The 17,604-nt window shown below is 58.9% G+C and overlaps 5 protein-coding genes across 5 annotated transcripts; 2 read left to right on the forward strand and 3 right to left on the reverse strand.

The window, feature by feature from the left end:
* Window positions 1-208: 208 nt before the first annotated feature.
* BXZ73DRAFT_81941 (uncharacterized protein) lies at window positions 209-3,252 on the forward strand (the record flags this gene model as incomplete). Its single annotated transcript, XM_048023611.1, has 12 exons — window positions 209-232; window positions 291-394; window positions 428-486; window positions 541-635; window positions 689-1,157; window positions 1,227-1,681; window positions 1,742-1,755; window positions 1,812-2,197; window positions 2,254-2,626; window positions 2,675-2,768; window positions 2,830-2,881; window positions 2,921-3,252. The coding sequence occupies 12 exons, from the start codon at window positions 209-211 to the stop codon at window positions 3,250-3,252; spliced, it is 2,457 nt and encodes an 818-aa protein (XP_047872236.1).
* Window positions 3,253-3,998: 746 nt separating this feature from the next.
* BXZ73DRAFT_106956 (uncharacterized protein) lies at window positions 3,999-5,134 on the reverse strand (the record flags this gene model as incomplete). Its single annotated transcript, XM_048016784.1, has 4 exons — window positions 3,999-4,387; window positions 4,439-4,579; window positions 4,632-4,859; window positions 4,927-5,134. The coding sequence occupies 4 exons, from the start codon at window positions 5,132-5,134 to the stop codon at window positions 3,999-4,001; spliced, it is 966 nt and encodes a 321-aa protein (XP_047872237.1).
* A 582-nt stretch (window positions 5,135-5,716) lies between these two features.
* Window positions 5,717-7,550, reverse strand: BXZ73DRAFT_55528 (Alpha/Beta hydrolase protein; the record flags this gene model as incomplete). Its single annotated transcript, XM_048021359.1, has 10 exons — window positions 5,717-5,968; window positions 6,025-6,059; window positions 6,115-6,365; window positions 6,417-6,468; window positions 6,528-6,877; window positions 6,940-7,009; window positions 7,073-7,169; window positions 7,256-7,334; window positions 7,391-7,431; window positions 7,488-7,550. Coding segments are annotated over 10 exons (1,290 nt in total), but the record flags the coding sequence as incomplete, so codon positions are not given.
* A 4,768-nt stretch (window positions 7,551-12,318) lies between these two features.
* On the reverse strand, window positions 12,319-14,049 carry BXZ73DRAFT_106958 (uncharacterized protein; the record flags this gene model as incomplete). The annotated part of the gene is made up of 1 exon (XM_048016785.1): window positions 12,319-14,049. One exon carries the CDS (start codon window positions 14,047-14,049, stop codon window positions 12,319-12,321), a length of 1,731 nt encoding a protein of 576 aa, XP_047872239.1.
* A 1,207-nt stretch (window positions 14,050-15,256) lies between these two features.
* BXZ73DRAFT_106959 (alcohol oxidase) lies at window positions 15,257-17,590 on the forward strand (the record flags this gene model as incomplete). Its single annotated transcript, XM_048016786.1, has 14 exons — window positions 15,257-15,392; window positions 15,455-15,536; window positions 15,597-15,660; window positions 15,723-15,816; window positions 15,866-16,045; window positions 16,101-16,231; window positions 16,281-16,297; window positions 16,348-16,435; window positions 16,493-16,520; window positions 16,568-16,639; window positions 16,692-16,783; window positions 16,841-17,086; window positions 17,142-17,226; window positions 17,283-17,590. 14 exons carry the CDS (start codon window positions 15,257-15,259, stop codon window positions 17,588-17,590), a joined length of 1,623 nt encoding a protein of 540 aa, XP_047872240.1.
* Window positions 17,591-17,604: the final 14 nt, after the last annotated feature.

The raw sequence follows: 17,604 nt of genomic DNA on the forward strand, positions 1-17,604 counted from the left end.
CTCAAATCAGACGCGCCATGCGCCCTTCCCTACCCCCACGACCTCCACCGTACAGCCAGTTCCTTCCCCAACCCATCCCAATTTCTCGTCTCCTTCTTACCCTTCATCGTATGACAATCATGCATACCCCATTAATACGTACTATGAAAACTCGGAAGTTGATGACCCCAATGGGTGGATGCAACTCGAGTCCGAGTCGGCACAGACAATGAGCCCAATAGGGCAGCCTCCAGTGAGTCTTTCCAGTGTGATTTGCTCTGATATTCTTGCTGATCACCTCGATATATCAGTTCTTGCACAATCCTTGCCGTCAAATGCACGTGAAGCTCGAGGAATCCATCACCGCCCTTCAAGAGGAGATAGCAGAATTGAGAAAGGAGATCATGCCACTAAAGTAAGTCCTATCGTGATTCCTTGTGCATTCTAGGCTGGTTTATCCAGCCCCGCACCCCAGAAACGTCCCTGGGATGCAAGACAAGGCTGCCGGTGCGTATTCCGGTTTGCACAGCCGGAATTGTGTCGTAATGGCTGTGTATATAGCTGCTGCTGCACGCCGGGTCTTCAAAATGGATGAAAACGGGTTCTGGATCGATCTTCCACGAACACGCGAAGACTTCCCAGTCCCCGATGACGTTGTAAGCATATTTTTCGAGTGGTTATTCACCCCATGCTCACCTACCATCGGCAGAAACTCTTTTGGACCGAGCACGAATGGAACAACAATCAGCCGCTGTCCACAGAAGTGGGTCAAACGAAGCAGAAGGGTGGAGGGACCCGGATGGCGGACAACGAGAATGTTCGAGAGCGTTATATCGTCAACACCAACGGAGAACCTGTTGATGGGTTCACTGCGAAGGCGATTCGTGAGTCCTTCTACACGTATTGCGCACATCTCGAGAGCAAGTATGGCGGGTTCGACAAGCTCCCTGCAACCTGGCAACGGAAGTTGCACCCGAGCGACTTCATCGATTACTTTGCTTTCATCCGCGCGAAGCATCCCGAGCTCCAGATCTGCTTGCAGAACTGGAAGGCGAGGAAACTAGCCGTCCGGGAATATCCTCAGTGGCGCAAGAGACGGATCGAGGTGATCCACCGCGAGCAGAAACCAGTGTCGAAGAAGCGCAAGCGCAAGGCGCACTCGCGCAGGCAAACGGAAGGTAGGTTGTTGAAGTGGTATCATCTCTGATCGATGCACGAACTCATACACATGCATTGGTCACCTCTAGCTCCCGTCGACTGCAAGAGCGAAGACCAGAAGACTAACGGTGACTTCTACGATAATGCGAATGAGCTCGAGGAGGATATCATCCAGCCTGAAGAGAACAGTCAAGGCAGCGACGAGTTTATGAACAACAACGATGACAATGAAGAGGATATCGACTATAACGACGGTGAAGAGCAAGATCACGACCAACCTGGCATTGCATGGAACGAAGAGCACGCGGTCCGCAGCACGACCCAGCAGCGCTCGATCGATCTCGAAGGTGCTCCCTACCGCATCTCACCAGCACCCGATCAACCTGTACCCACCACACCACACGCACTGCCGGATGTTGAAGAGACGGACGACCTGCACTCGCAGCCATCGAAGAGACCTAGGATCTCGTCTCCTCCCCCGATCACTGAATCCTCCTTGTCTGATAGTAACGACGGTCTCGTGCAACCTGCACCTCTGCTATTGGTATGTGGCTCCCTGCTTTCGACACTCAGGTTCTCCGCTGATCTCGTGGTGCTGTGACAGATGCCTAGTGCACTGTAAGTAGTACTTCCTTACGGTGTCGCCGCAAGATCTCATTCTACCGCCAAAACAGAGCCTCATCATTTCCTCCAACTGGGGGCAAGCCGCTTCCCGAAAGCCCTGTCGTCCCAAATGCTGTGAATCATCCCCCTGTCCCACCTGGTGGCTTCCCTCCTCCCGCACGCACGGTGAAGAACCAGACTAAGGGTAAGAAGCGCACCGGTACCGCAACTCAAGCTGCTCCCAAAACCACCGTGGCGATGGCACCACCAACTCATACGACCACTGCTACCGCAAGTACGGCATCGACTAGCTCACGCGGTCCCACGGACGTTATCGGTGCACAAGAAGCCGCATCAATGACCCGAAACGGGTCCACTCAGTACGCCAATGACCTGATGACAAACACGCCATCCGCTTCCACCAGCGGACACTGCGGTACAAGCACCGTCGCTGCAGGTATTCTCAATCGCGCGCAGATAGATTGAGTATACTGAACTGCATTGTGATCGCAGGCACACGCCTCCCAGCCCCTCCGTTTGACAAGTCAACCGCCCTAACCACTTGCCAGGAGTTGGACACGTCTCAAGCTGTTCCGCGCGATACACCTCGGGAAGACATCCCACGCGAAGATTGTATGGATGTCGACACTTCGGGGGGCGCCGCCGGTCCTTCTCAATCTGCATCCGCCCCACCTCAGCCAGCACCCCCAGTCCCAGTGCAGTCTGCGGCACAGACTCCGATGCAGGTCGCCGCTGCACTCATGGCACTTGCCGGCACTGCCCCTTTACGGTCCTCCATGAAGAACGTCTCCGCAAGCTCCAAGAAAGCCTCCAGCTCCTCGAAGTTTGTGTGGCCTCCGGTGCCTGCGGAGGGAGCCAAACTCAGGTAGAGTCTGTTTCGCTTTTTGGAACCTGTATTCACCTCCTATCCTAGGGACCAATGCGCAGTCCTGTGGTACAATACACATCACGGGAGCCACGAAGAATTCGACACATTTTACAAGTCGATGAAGCACCCGCAACGGACGGTAAGGGCTCGTTGGCTCGATCCAACCGCGTCGCGACGTATTGACGCGACGTCTGTTCTAGAAATGGCGAGACTCCGCCGTCTGCAACCAAATCGCGCTGCAGCCGGAGCGGCGTGAGTAGGACAACGCAGAGCGGGGTGTGGACGACGAAGGCGTGGGGCACGGGGCGCTGGGCTGCAGAGCTGGGGTCGCGAGGCGCGAGGTGCAAGCGAGGCGGGAGACGGACGCGAGACAGGTGCGAGGTGGGAGACGGGCGCGAGGCACGATACGTGCGCGGACGATGGGGCGCAAGGCGGTGGCGACAGGCGGGGCGCAGACGACGGGGCGCAAGGGGTGGGGCGCGGACGATGGGGCGCGAGACGCGGGCGACGGGGCGCAAGGCGCGGGCGATGGGGCGCACGGCGGCGGCGACACGCGGGGCGAGGGCGGGTGGAACGGGCCGATAGCCGTGTGGAGCTTCCCCTGTCCAGTACCAAGCGCATAATCAGACGTATTTGAACATATACAGACAGATACAGACAGATTTAATACGTCTACATGTGAGCAGACGTTTCTAGACGGATTTAAAATATGTCCTCCGACCGTGCTGGATGTCTAGATACGTCTACATATGTGAGTGGCGCGGGGACGTATCTAGACGTTTGTAGACGGGAGGGACCCTCACTGGGGTTGAGGATCGAAACTTGCTGCTGCGCTCGCCTGCCGCGTTTCTACAGATCCATCATTGATTTGTCATCCCCTGAACCAAAACCTCAGGACAGGGTTAGGGCTTCGCGAATCACTTCACGCCTCTCCCACCACCATGGCTTGCACACTTCCTCGTCCCCGGGTTGTCTGACCTGACAAACACTTCGTATCGGCCATAGCAACACCTCGCATTGGAGAACGACTAGGGATTCAAGCGCGGAGTGGGCCGGAGGGGATGAGACGCAGCAGCAACGGTACACTTCCCTTCTTCAACACAGCCGTCATGTCAGGACCTTCCTTGCATGCATCTGACGGTTATGACCCAGATTGAATGCGCTTTATGTCGAACCGGTGCTCACACATAGCGCGTACCTATATCTGCTCCATCGAAGGGCCCATCCCAGACACGTACGTCTTCTCGTATCGTTCCGTCCCTTCGCTGGGTGCCTCTTGCTCCATGTTATCGTTCGTTTTCCTACGTGCATCACCTTCTGCCCTGCGTCACTCGGCTGGAGGTCGATCGAACTCTCGTTTGTGTCCTACCTACCATAGCGGCTCAGATAAAGAGTACGACTGCCTCTCGCACAGATCTCTGTTGACGAGGTAGTCGGGGACGTCCCCCCTCTGCTTCGCGCGTTTCCAGCCCTCACGGACCTCCCAGCACCCGATCCCTCCATCGCCCCCGCGAATCCGCGCGAGCCGCTCCCGCGCGAGCCGCTGGACGTCGCGCCCGGCGTGGTCGAGCGCGTCGTCCTGCCGCTGCGCGGGAATCATGCACACGGGCAGACTCGAATGCTCGAGCGCGCGCCAGATGTTTTCGATGCCCTCGATGTGCGCCGTCTGGATCCAGGTCGCGTCGCGCAGCATGAACGGGCTCACCTGGAGCAGCAGAAATCTGACGTTGCGCAACGAGGGCGGGATCGGCACCTTGGCTGTGGTTTGCCGTGAGTCGTGGAGTATAGAAGGGGTGGGGAGAGGCTTACAGAGTGGCGAGGCACCCTCGGGGCGGTTGAAGGCGCCGGCGGAGCTGGCGAGGCCCTCGAAATTCGACAGGCGGACGTGCGTGAGCTGTGGCGCGTGCCCCCCGAACCGTGCGATGCCGAGCGAGGCCAGGTAGACCCAGTCTTCCGGTGCGCCGAACCAGTACAGGCGGCGGAGGGCGGGGAAGCGCGGCACGCGCGAGGACGAACGTTTGAGACGCTTTGACCACCGTGAGCTCGCGGAGATGTGGGAGCTGCGTGGGCAGGGCGGTGTTCCAGCTCAGATTGCGCTCCATGAAGACGATGCTTAGGGTCTCAAGGCTGGGGCCAGCCTGGGCAAAGAGGGAGGAGAGGTGTGCAGCGTAGTGCGCGGAGTCTGATCCTGGCTCCGCTGGAGTCTCGTCCGCGTCCGGGCCCGTTGTGTCTGCCGTCGACGATCATGCAGTCTCGGTATCTGCTGTCTCTGATACTCCTGATATCGTTTTCGGCACTGGTGACTTCTGTGCAGAGCAGGAATAAGTCCAGAATTTGTGGGGGAGAATCCGGGAAGCGCGCTCTGGAGGCTGCAAGGTGGGCAAGGAGGGATTCCAGACGGCCGACCGTGGCGACGATGAGGATGACAGTGGAAGCGATAGGGTTGTGATGCGTCGGAGACCCATTTGGAGGCGAGCGCGAGAGAGCGGGCGGTGGCTCCTCCATCGGTTGTGGCAAAGAAACAGATGTATTGGAATACTTCGACTGAAAGCTTGTCCATCGTCGTTCCCTTTGAAAGAGCTACCATCGATCCTGGCCTTGCAATGCTTGGCATGCTTCCTATCAGAGCGGCTGGTGCACGTGCAAGCCACATGGCAGTGCAGGCTGCGATTCCTGTCCAGTGTCTTCCTGCTCATGACTAGCCCATCCTCGCCAGCCACCAAGTGGAACCCACGAAGCATCCCATCTACAAACATGCCGGATGTTCGCACTCCTCAACCTTTAACGGCCGGCCTCAGTGCTCCTCCCAGCAACTCTGTACGGTCATCCAGCTGGTGGAGGTGGTTGGGGAAGGATGGTCGCTGCCCATTGTGGCGCCGAAGGGCTCTGCTGCCGTGCTTTCATGGCAACACTTTGGCCATCCTCCGCGCAGCCGTTGGATCGTTACAATATTTTACTGTATCTTTCCAATAGCTCAATAAAAACATATACTATATGTGATCATTTCGCGAGTCCAGAAGGAGCCAGATATTAGCCCGCCGTCCACTGCAGCGTCCTCCCACCACAACAAAACACTCCGCCATGCAACTAAACGGGCCACGGCATCTTCTGCCCCATCTCAATGAGGAACTCTATCGGCGCCTCGCGGTACGTGTCGTTCGTCAGCGAGAGCGTCGTGTTTCCGGAGAACTCCAAGAGCACCGGGTTGCTCGCGTTGTACATCGGCCAGTTCTGCGTGACGTTCGCGGCGCCGTTCGGGTCGAGCGTGTTCGCAAAGTGGATGAAGATGTCCTGCAGGTTTCCGCCCCCGTACATGTCCGGGACCTCCGACGCGTGCGTCTGTACGGGGAAGATGAGCGGGGAGCGGGGAGCTCCAGGGCAACGCGGGGACGTACCGATCCCAAGCCGGGCACGTATTCCCGCCTGTAGTCTGGGAAGAAACATCAGCATCGTTCCGGGGAGAGAAGGGCGATCGGAAGACGCACAGTACGCCCAAACGTTGCTGTGTGCGCTCATCTGCTGCGTGAAGAGGCGACGGACGGCGTCGACGCCCGTGTCCCCCTCGAACGACGCGACGCGCTTGTGCATCTGCGTGTACTGGAAGTCGTCTCCGGTGCCATACGGCGCACCCTGCGCCGGGTCGTTCGGATACATTTGCACCAGCGTCTCGGCGTCGGCGGAGCTGATGTTTGGAAAGTACACGGCTCTGGCGTACCCAACGAACTCCGTATCGATGCTGCCGAGGAAGGTTGGTGAACAGCAAGCAATGCAAGACGTATACACGCACGTGATGTTGGGTAGGTTGAGAGCGAAGAGCGTCCCTTCATCCTCGGCGTTCCCTGTAAAGTCGAATGATCATTGGCAGCTGGTCAATGGGGACGACGGATTGGAAACGTACCAGCGACGATGGGAATCTTCGCAACATGCCCTCCCATGAGTAGCGTCTGTGGAAGGTCCGAGATGACGTTCCCGTCCGCGCGTGGGCTCCACACGGAGGCGACGGCGCTGACGTTGGTCACCGCATCCGCGGGTGCCTGCCTGAGACATGTCAGGGTATCGTTCGCGTCCGAACACCCCACCGACGCCACGTAGGTGTCGTATGCCGCTTGCGGACGCGGGCCATCGAGCCAACCGACGGGTTGGATGGCGCCCGATTCGGCCCACAGAGCATGGAAGAGCCCTTCGGTGTTCCCGTCGTTGTACACGATATGCAACGCCGCCGAAACGCCGCCGGAGCTGAGGCCCAGCCTGTACAGAACAGTCCACTGGGCGATCAGTGCACGACTTCCATCCCAGTTCGAAGTACACACAAGGTGACCTTCGTGGGATCGCCGCCAAACTGGGTGATGTAACGCTGGATCCAGCGAAGGGCCTCACGCTCTGTGAACCGTGCCACCAAGTCAGCAATCTCGTGAAGCGAAATCAACTGACACGTCGGCTTACGATCCTGAAGGCCGAGATTTCCGACATTCGCGTCCTTGACCTCCTTTCCTCCGAGCCAGCCGAGTGCTGTAAGCAAATTAAATTGAGACTCGGGGCCCTGGAGTCGTAATCTCGTAAGGCAACTCACGTCCAAGCCTGTATACCATCGTGAGTGTCGATAATTCTTCTATGAAACGAAAGGACTGACCGATAGCTCATCGATACGAAGATGACGGGCTCGCCCAACTCTGCAGATCGTTTCACCATGTTCCGCCCATCAACACTGTGTCACATTGTCAGGAAGGAACGTCCTGCAAATGCTCAGCGATTTTCACTCACTCGAAGGCTCCACCGAAGCCAAATGCACCAAAGAAGATGTACTGGTGATAACACATCACTACTCTGTTCGCACCACATTGAAGAGTACACTGCTCACAGCGACGACAGGGAGCTTGGACCCAGGTTTGACAGACGTAGGGGTAATCACATTGATGTTCAAACCTGGACACCGGGTCAGAACCTAGAAAAGACGTGACGACCGTGCAGTACTTACAATCCTCTGTGTAGAAGTTCGCGCAGGTTCGGGGAAGGGAAAACGAAGCTTGATTAGCGCTGTATGCGCGCGCGCTGTAAATAGTACATGACAAGAACAAAGACCTAAGAGTATCGTAAGGCGTGATAGACTGAACTAAGAGATAAGGAACTACAAAGGTATCATCCGAACGCATAGCGTAATCTAATCTAATCGTAGCCGGCGCTTCCGCGCGTATCTTCAACACTCCCCCTCAACTCGGCGTCTGAGAGGATCCCGAGTTGCCGCCGCAGCATGTGGAAGCGGTCGCGTGGAAGCGGCTTCGTGAACATGTCCGCGACATTGTCCTCCGTAGGTACGTGCTTCAGTTTGATAGTACCGGCTTCTACGCATTCGCGAATAAAGTGATGCCGGATGTCGATATGCTTGGTACGCGCGTGATGCACGTTGTTCTTGGAGAGCGCGATGGCTGAGAGATTGTCCGCATTGAGGTCCGTCGCGTCCTCCTGCTTCAGATACAGCGCCGCGAGAAGTGCGCGCATCCAGATCGTGTGTCGCCCGCAGTACGACACCGCCATGTACTCCGCCTCCGTCGACGATAGCGCTACTACCGCTTGCTTCTTCGAGCTCCACGCGACAAGTCCACCGGCGATCAGAAACGCGTATCCGGAGATTGATCGCCGGTCCACCGGATTAGCGCCCCAGTCCGCGTCGGTGTACCCTTCGAGGCGCAAGTGCTGGTACGCCACTTTCGTTACCAGCTCCCCCTGCGCGTGGTAAGTGATACCGTAGTCGAGTGTCCCCTTGATGTAGCGGAAGACGTGCTTGAGGGCCGTCCAATGTACTGGGCCGGGGCGCGAGCAGAATTGGGACAGCGCCTGTACGGCGTACGCGAGATCCGGTCGCGTGCCGAGTGCCGCGTACATCAAGGTACCGATCGCTGATTGGTACTCATGGACTTGTGCGGGGGTCACCTCCTCATCCTCGCTCGTCTTCAGGAGCTTGACGTTCGGGTCCATCGGCGTCTTCACCGGTGTACACTCTGACATGTGGTGTGCTTCAAGCGCGCGACGTAGGTAGTTCGTCTGTCGCAGCGTGAGGTCGTCAGGTGATCCGATAGGGCGCGAGATTTCAAGTCCAAGGAGTAGACGCGGCTCGCCTAGATCCGTGATCTCGTAGTGACGCTCGAGACCTTCTTTGATCGTGTCCATCTCCGCCTCGTTCGGAGCCACAGCCACCATGTCGTCCACGTGCAGTCCGATGCCGTGCTCGCCGCCGGGCCGGACATAGACGCACTGATCCGGTTCAGTGCGAATAAACTTCATGTCCTGTACGAGTGCCCCGTCGATGTGTATGTTCCAGACATTGGCGGCTTGCTTGAGTCCGTAGAGGAGCTTCTTCAAGCTGAGCACGTTCGTGGTCCCGTCCTCAAAGTCCGGGGGCTGGCACATGTAGATCTCCTCCTGGAGGTCGGCATTGAGGTAAGCGCCGACGACGTCGAATTGCCGAATGATGAGTCGCTTGTGCACTGCGATCGCGATCAAGGCCCGAAGTGCATCCATTCGCACGACTGGCGCGTATGTGTCGAAGAAGTCCAGCCCGAAGATTTGGCTGTACCCGAGCGCTACCAGCCGTGCCTTGAATCGAAGGATGATGCCCTCCGCGTTGACCTTCAGGCGATAGACCCAGCGGCATCCTATTGTCCTCCGCCCTTCCGGTAGCTGCACCATCTCGAAGACCCCAAGTCTGATGAGTTGCGCGAGCTCGCTCTCCATCGCGCGCCTCCATTCTGGCCACTCCGGTTGTGCGCGCGCCTCCTTCAAGTTGCGCGGCTCGATGACGTTCCCCGCTCCCCCTTCAACGCCGAAGAGTGAGAGTAAGCACGTGATGAGTGCTTCGTCGGTGATGGGGACGCGTTCGCCGTTGTGCGCAAGTGCCTTGTAGTCTAGGCGTGGCTTGCCTGCCAATCGCGACGCGCGACGCGGGACCTCCGGTACGGGCGCGGGCGCGAGCGTGGGCGCGAGCGCAGGTGCGGGCGCAGGCGCGGTCGCGGGCGCAGGCGCAGGCGCGGGCGCGAGTTCAGGCGCGGGCGCGATCGCGAGTTCGGGTGCGGGTGTCCGGTCCGCGTCTCCTCGGGGTTCTCCCCCTTCTTCTTCGTCCTGACGCTCGCCAGACTCCACATCCTCCCCCTCGAGCGGCTGGGCGAAGTACTCCATGTACTCCCATACGTCCTCGTCCTCGTCCGCGGCGGAGTGGGCTTCCGTACGCGAAAGACCAAGTTGCGTGACTTTCCGATCCGCCGCGCGTGCCTGTCCCAGTATAGCCAGGCTTTGCTCCCCGGAGCCATCCCGACGAAGCGCATCGGTTCCGATTTCGGATCAAGCTTTGATCGCTTCGTTGCTGACGTGAGCACCCAGCACTCGGCACCCCAGGCGTGGAGTTCGGAGACGTCGGGCTTCCGCTTGTGCCACACTTGGTAGGGTGTTTTGTCCTTGAGTGCGCGAGTCGGGAGGATGTTCTTCAGGAAGATGGCATGTGCGAAGGCTTGTGGCCATAGGAACTTGGGTAGATCGGCAGCGATGCGCATGGCGCGCGACCGCTCCAAGGTGGTCCGGAAGACGCGCTCGGCAATCCCGTTCTGGCCAGAAGACTCGGGTGCGGTAGTCTCGATCGTGATGCCGTGTTCCTTGAGGTAAGCGCCGAACTCTCCCCCGAGGAACTCCTTCGCGTTGTCGAAGCGGACGCGTTTGATGGTGACGCCGTGGAGAGTTTGCAGGCGCATGCGGTATTCGTGGAAATGTGATTTGATTTCAGACTTCTCCTTCCCGAAAGCCGCTTCCGACATACGCGAGTGCACGTCGGTGAACACCCATGCGTAGCGCTCGTGTCCTATCCCCTCCGTCCGGGCCGGTCCCCACGTGTCCAGCACGATCAACTCCCCGATCACTCCCACCTCCGTCTCCGACGCCGCCGGATATGGTGCCACCGTCTGCTTCCCCTGTACGCACGCTTCGCACTGCTCCTGCGCGGGCGTCCCCTTGTCCACCACCAGTCCGTCCACCAGTTCCTTCCGCATCATCGTGTCCACGACCTTCAAGCCCGGGTGCCCTAGTATGGCGTGCCATTCGTCGTAAGTTCGTTTGCGGATAGGTCTGGAAACAGCGCCCGGGTACGATACCTCCGGAATCTCCGGCGCTCCGTCCATTTCGTAAAGGTAGCCGCCCCCGCGGCGTCCAGAGGCGTAAGCGCGCCCCTTCCGGTTGAGGAATTTGATCTCCCCGCCGGCTAGTTGAACCGTGTGTCCGGCCGCTTCGACGCGACCGATCGAGATGAGATTGTGCGGAATGCCGGGTGCGTGGATGACGTCAAGCAGGTCGACGGTGGTAGTCTTCCCGTCGTGCTTGTAAGTGAAACGTATGGTTCCGCGACCGAGGATGGGGGTGGTTCCGGCGCCTTGGAGGTACTTGCCAGTGACGGGTGAGTAGGTGGTGAAGAGGCGCCGTTCGCGCGCGACGTGCGATGTGGTGCCGGTGTCCGCGATCCATGCGCCGGCGCTCATAGCGGTAAGCGCGACCTCGTTGATCGTGGCGCCCGTCTCGATGAGAGCGTAGGCGTATCCTTCATCGTCCGAACTCTCCTCCGCTTCCCTTTCTTCTCCTTCGCCGTCAACGCCTTCTCATCCTTTCCCGTCTCCCTTTCTTTCCCTTTGCCACCGCCCCACGGACGATGGTTCGGGCAATCCCTCTGCACCCCGACCTTCCCACACTTCCAGCAGTGCGGCGGCCCGCCGCTCCGCTTCCCGCCGGTCCCACCTTGCTTCGCCAGGAACGCGGCCTCGGTTGCGTGAGTGCGCGCTCCGTGATCGCGTATTGATCCGATGATGGTGTCCGGGTCTTGGAGCGCGCTCTCTTGAATCGAGCTCGTGAAGCCGCGCCAAGACTCCGGGAGTGCGCAGAGAAGCAGAAGTGAGAACTCATCGTTTGAGATCGTCCGGTTCATGTCCGCTAACTCCGACCGCCACACACCCATCCTCTGCACCCACTCGTCCACGTCCTCCCCATCAGAGTATTGTGAGTTCATCATCTTCCTCTTGATCTCGATGATGCGTCCCACGCCGCGTACTTGATAGTTCTTCTCCAATTTCATCCAGGCGTCGTGGCTCGTATCCGCGTCCGATACAAGCGCCGCGGCCGCCGTCCCGAGCTTGAGTTGCATACCGACAAGCGCCGCGAGGTCTTTGTCTTCCCAGGCTTCGACGTCGGCTCTGTTGCTCCTGTCGTCGGCTAGCTTCGGGCGCGTCTCGTGACCGAGGACGATGTCCGAGATCTTCGCGAGTTTGAGAAGCCCTGAGAATTGCCGACGCCACCGGGGATAGTCGCTCGATCCCGAGAGTGGCTCAATCTTCGCCCGGAGCAACGAGTTGATCTTGTCGGTGTTGGAAGTCATAGTGAGTGGAGATGTCAAGCTAAGGTGTGTACAAGAGGCTGAGTGGATACTGCTTTAGAACGAAGCAGGGCTCATAACCTGTAGAAGTTCGCGCAGGTTCGGGGAAGGGAAAACGAAGCTTGATTAGCGCTGTATGCGCGCGCGCTGTAAATAGTACATGACAAGAACAAAGACCTAAGAGTATCGTAAGGCGTGATAGACTGAACTAAGAGATAAGGAACTACAAAGGTATCATCCGAACGCATAGCGTAATCTAATCTAATCGTAGCCGGCGCTTCCGCGCGTATCTTCAACAGGAAGGGTTGCGTTTTGTGCGGCACCTGTCCGCCTTGTGGCCGGGCTTGTTGCAGATGAGGCAGAACAGCCCGCGGCCGTTGAAGCGTCTGCCTGATGGAAAGGACTGCCCGTTGTCGCGTCCGCCGCCGCCACCCGAGGATCCTCCCGCCGCGTCTGCGTTGCCGCCGTGGTTGTTTCCCGAGTCCGCGTATCCCCCGCCCGGGCCGCGCCCCCCACGTGCGTTGCGGTTCGGTCTTCCGCTGGATGAGCCAGAGCCGCTCGCTTGTGCCTGAGATGTGGCCCATTGATGCCGCGCGAGCATCATCGTCTTTACGTAGGTCGGGCCGCCCACGTCGAAGCGCGACTTCTTCCCTGGGCCCTGTGTGAACCACGCGTGGCGGAGGTCTAGGTCGAACTGTCGCAGCGCAGGGAAGCTCGTTTTGTAATCAATCTCGTTTTTGATGTAATCGACGTGTGCCCTCCAACGCGCGATGATGGCTTCCTCACAGACGCCCGGCATGAGACCTTCCAACGTATTCTTCCACGCTTCCTCCCAGTCTGGGGCTGACATCGTGCGCTCGTCCGGGAAGACGCTGACCTCGAGGATGTGGTGCTTCTTTTCCCCCTGGAGCGGCTCCGCCTTGACCAGCTTCCTCTTGCTTCCGTCCGAACGTATCGCGCGCAGTGACTCGTTGGTGAGGGCGGTAAGGGGGATGTAGTGGCCGTTACGGAACATTGTGATCAAGCGACTGTCGATGGGAGCTCGGTTGAGCGTGAATATGTCCTCGGCGTCGTCGGCCTCGCGGACCACGATGTCGTCATTGTCCTCTTTTCCGTCGGATTCTTCGCGCTCGTCTTCGTTCTCGGAGTGGCTCGCGGATGATCGCGACGGCGATCGCGAAAGGCGTTTGGCCGCTGCCTTGCCGATCTTGCCGAGGGTCCGCTTGGTCCGCTTGATCCGTGCCTTGCCCGATTCGACGGCACTACGCTTGCGCTTGACCGCGCTGGACAGGATGTCCTCGACGTTGCGCGCGCGAGTTTCTTCCGCCTCCTTGCGCTGACGCTCGGCCCTCTCGCGCTTGCGCTCGGCCTCGCGCGCGGCTTCCTCGGCTTCGCGTTTGTCCTTCCTCTCCTTCCTCCTCAACTCCCTGGCCGCCTCGCGCTCAGCCTCTTGAGCGGTAGCCTCGCGCAGCAACCGGCGCGCCTCAGCCGAGGTGTACTTCTCCTTTTTCAGGGCTTTGAACTCTTCGGGGAACTCGGAGTCGTAGTCGCTGTCCTGGGCGTCTTGGGGGTCCCGGCCCGGGGGGTCCGCCGGCTTGGTCCGTTCGCCAGGTTTTGCCGCGCTGGATTCTCCACCGGGTGACGGAGGCTGATCGAGGTCCTCCAGGCCGTGCGCATCGCCGTTGGACCCAGCGTCGTCGGAGTCCGGTTCGGGGGTGAACTCAACTGCCCTTGCTTTTCCTTTCCCAGCCGAGGTCTTCTGCGAGGCGCTCGGGGTAGGCTCCACGCGACTCGCCGCGTCTTCCGCAGCGTGGGGAAAGCCGACTATATGCGTGCCTGAGCTCACCGTGTGAGACGATGCCTGGATGCCTGAGCTCCCGGGTTCGGTGCTAGCCGGCGTTGCCGACGGATCGCCCGCTGATCGTGCGAGCGCTCGTGCGAGATCGCGGGCAAACCAGCTTGATCCTTGAGCGCGAGCGGGGTTGGAGACCCCCGGGAGGGCTGGGTTCTTGTCAGCGACCATGTCAATCGATGATGGAGGAGGATCGAGTGACTATATGCGCTTTGGGTGCGCGTGGACGCGGAGGGGGAAAGGAGAGAGGCTTGGGCCTTGACGCGCTGACGCGCGCTTTCCACATCCGGCGTCCCGCTTAGTAAGCACCAGTTCGGCCGAGCGCTCGTTCCTCGCGCTCAGTCCGAACGACACTCGTCATGGGCTGGACCGTCCGGTCGACGGGGATAACCGTCTATGGCAGGTGGGTGGGGGGGCAAGTTTCCGGGGTCCTGGGCGAGCACTTTCCGGAGTTGATATCCAAAACTTTCGTTCTCGCCACCCCTTGTGGTGGCGGGAGTCAAGTGGCAGTGAGGCTAGCCGGCGGAATGGCATGGCAAGTCCAGCCAGCCTCTTACCGTCATCCACCATCATCTAGTTCGTTCCGAGATCCGCCTCTTCTTCTCTTCGACCTCAACCCCGTATCCGCCGTTTTCGACCTCCACGCTCCTCAACAAACAAACTTGTCTACACTCAGACATGTATACTGGAATGCCCAGCGTTGACAACACCTCAAGATGAATTCAAGGCAGGAGCGGCAAGGATGGACCTGGATGGAGGTCGTGCAGAGCCGGTGGACGTGTCGGTCGACGAACTGGAGATGAGATCTGCGTGTAATCTGTTCGTATGTATCCATGCGCCGAATCTACCACCTTCCTCTACCATCCGCCTCCCATGGGAACCACTGGCCCATCCCCGTGGCATGCTGCTCCAAGCTAGCTCATCGACTCGACATCTCACCGGCGACGACGCTAGCGGGCCAACACAATAATAACTGTTCAGTCAGTTTTCCCGTGACCGCAGTGAGGCTCTCTCGAATCTCCGGCATTGACCCCTCCACCATTTCGTTCTTCGTAGTTTCTTGCCAGATCACACGCGGATCTCTAGGGACATACTCCTTGAATCCATGAGTCTCCGGATTCACACCTCCGAGGTACTCTGTGCAGAAGGCGGGCACATGACGCAGGGCATGCGTGCCCCGCTGCGGGTGCCATAAATACGCGATATCTTCTGAGAAGGGACGAAGCTGTTACTTCTCTGCGTGGCAGGCGTGGGGAGAGCGTGATCTGAGTACGTACCACTCCACCCCTTTCCCCCGCCTCCCATTCGCGCGCGGGGGTCCATATAGCCCCCCAGCATCCATCTCTCTGCTCATCTGCTCATCCAGTTGCACCGAGCGATGCCCTCTCCGCGTTTCTCTGTAATCCAGGCGCTTGCAGCCGTCGCGCTCGGGCTCCACGCGGCCCAGGCTGCGCTGTTCGTGAGCCCGACGAGCGAAGTGCTCAGCAAGTCCTACGATGTCATCGTTGTTGGCGGTGAGTCGCCTCGCCTTTTGATCTCATCTCCTTTTGTTGCTTAGCGATATATGCGCGTGTAGCTGGCGCGGCAGGGGCGGTGATGGCGAACCGCCTCACTGAAGATCCGGACACGACCGTTCTGCTCATCGAGGCAGGCTCAGAGTGAGTGCTGATCTATGCTCTACGCTTTCACGTGCCCATCGAGCGCAAACATACGCACAGCGACTTCATGAACTTGAACATCTCGGTACCTGGATTCGCCTCCAGGCTCACTGGGTCACAGTTTGTGAGTGCAGTTCCGAATGTGCTTCCCATACCTGCGGTGTCTAACTACGGTTTTTGTTCCAGGACTGGAACTTTACCACGACCCCACAAGAAGGCCTGAACAACCGGGCAATCCAATACCCTCGCGGCTTCGTCCTCGGCGGCTCCACTGCGATCAGTACGTTCTTTTGCTTACGTTCGATTATCGCTCATGTCTGAATGTTCAGACCTCATGGCCTTCTGCCGCGGGACCAAGGACGACTTCGGCAGGATCGCAAACGTTACTGGAGACAGTGGATGGGAGTGGGAGAATCTTCTACCCTTCGTGCTGAAGGTCGACAACATAACGGCCCCAGCGGACGGGCATAACACGACTGGGCAATACAATCCGGCGGTCCACCGCCATGGTGAGCGTTCTTTTCCCTGAACGATGGAGATGGGTAGCTGCTGATCTTGGTTTAGGAGTTGTGGACATTAGCGTCCCGGGGATGTTCCTGGAGCCCATCGACTCCATTGCTCTGAACACCTCTGCTGAACTCCCAGACGAATTCCTTTCAACCTTGACTACAACTCCGGTGACACAATTGGCTTCAGTAAGATGCTCTTCTGCGGGCATCCAATGCACTATCTGACGAGCTCTAGGTTGGGCTCAATGGACTGTATGCGTTTCGGAATGCTCGGTGAGACGCATCCCTAACCTGGACCACAGATCCACGACGGCGTACGCGTCACTTCAGCGTCCTCGTATCTTGCCCAAGCTTCCAGCCGTACTAACCTCGACATCCTCGTCAATACTCGTGTGACGAAAATACTGCCAGTTGGCTCCTGTGCTGACACTCCAGATATGCGGACAGTCGAGTTTGCTCAATCTGCAGATGGTGGGTGAGTCTCGTAGCATGCGTACTGGAAGCCAGCTAACACAACGTCAGGTCCGACTTACAACCTCACTGCGTCAAAGGAGGTGATTTTGTCTGCGGGGTCTATCAAGACTCCTCACATCCGTGAGCATGCAGGCTCCTTATCTGAATATTCGCGCTCACGGCCATTATACAGTCATGTTATCTGGCATTGGTGATGCAACGCACCTTTCTGACAAGGGTATCACTCCTATTGTCAACCTCACTGCTGTAGGCAGAAATCTCCAGGTTCGAGATGTTTCCTTCACCTGCAACGACATCATCGCTTACAGTCCCTGAATCAAGGACCACGTCTTCCTCCCTAATTCGTGGAATGTCACTGCCAACTTCACTCTCGACGACCTTCATCGGAGCGCCAACCTGACCGCGGAGCAGCTTCAGCTCTGGATGACGAACGGAACAGGCTTTTTGGGACTTCCGCCTTCTGATCAGTTCATGTGGCTGCGTGCAAATGACTCGATTTTCACCGACATCGATGCGGAGGACCCAAGCGCGGGTCCTACCTCCGCTCACTTCGAGATCATCATCAGTGTACGTATCTTCCATAACGCACGCTCATTCCGGCTAAAACTGACTCCATACTTAGGACAATTTCGTGTCGAAGCGCGTTGCCCTCCCGTCAACAGGCCGCTTCCTCTCCCTCATCACGAACGTCATCTCCCCTTCGTCCCGTAGGTCCCTGTCCCCAGCGCTTCCCTTTCACGCGCTCATCTCCCAACGCCCGCAGGCGGCAACATCACCCTGAACACGACCGACCCGTTCGACGCCCCCCTCATCAACCCCGCACTGCTCTCGACGGACGTCGACCGCGCGATCATGCGCGCCGCGATCGCCGCCGTGCGCCGGTTCGCCGCCGCGCCCGCGTTCGCCGGCTACCTCGTCGGCGAGTTCGGCGCGTTCGGCGCGGCGCGGAGCGCGGACGAGATCGACGCATACGCGGCGGACAACGCGGACACGGTCGACCACCCGTCGGGACCGTCGCGCTGGGGAGCGCGCTCGAGCGCGACTTCCGCGTCAAGGGCACGAGGGGGCTGAGGGTCGTCGACGCG

Source organism: Epithele typhae (genome assembly GCF_022376455.1).
Source record: "Epithele typhae strain CBS 203.58 chromosome Unknown BXZ73scaffold_95, whole genome shotgun sequence".
NCBI classification, from domain to species: domain Eukaryota; kingdom Fungi; phylum Basidiomycota; class Agaricomycetes; order Polyporales; family Epitheliaceae; genus Epithele; species Epithele typhae.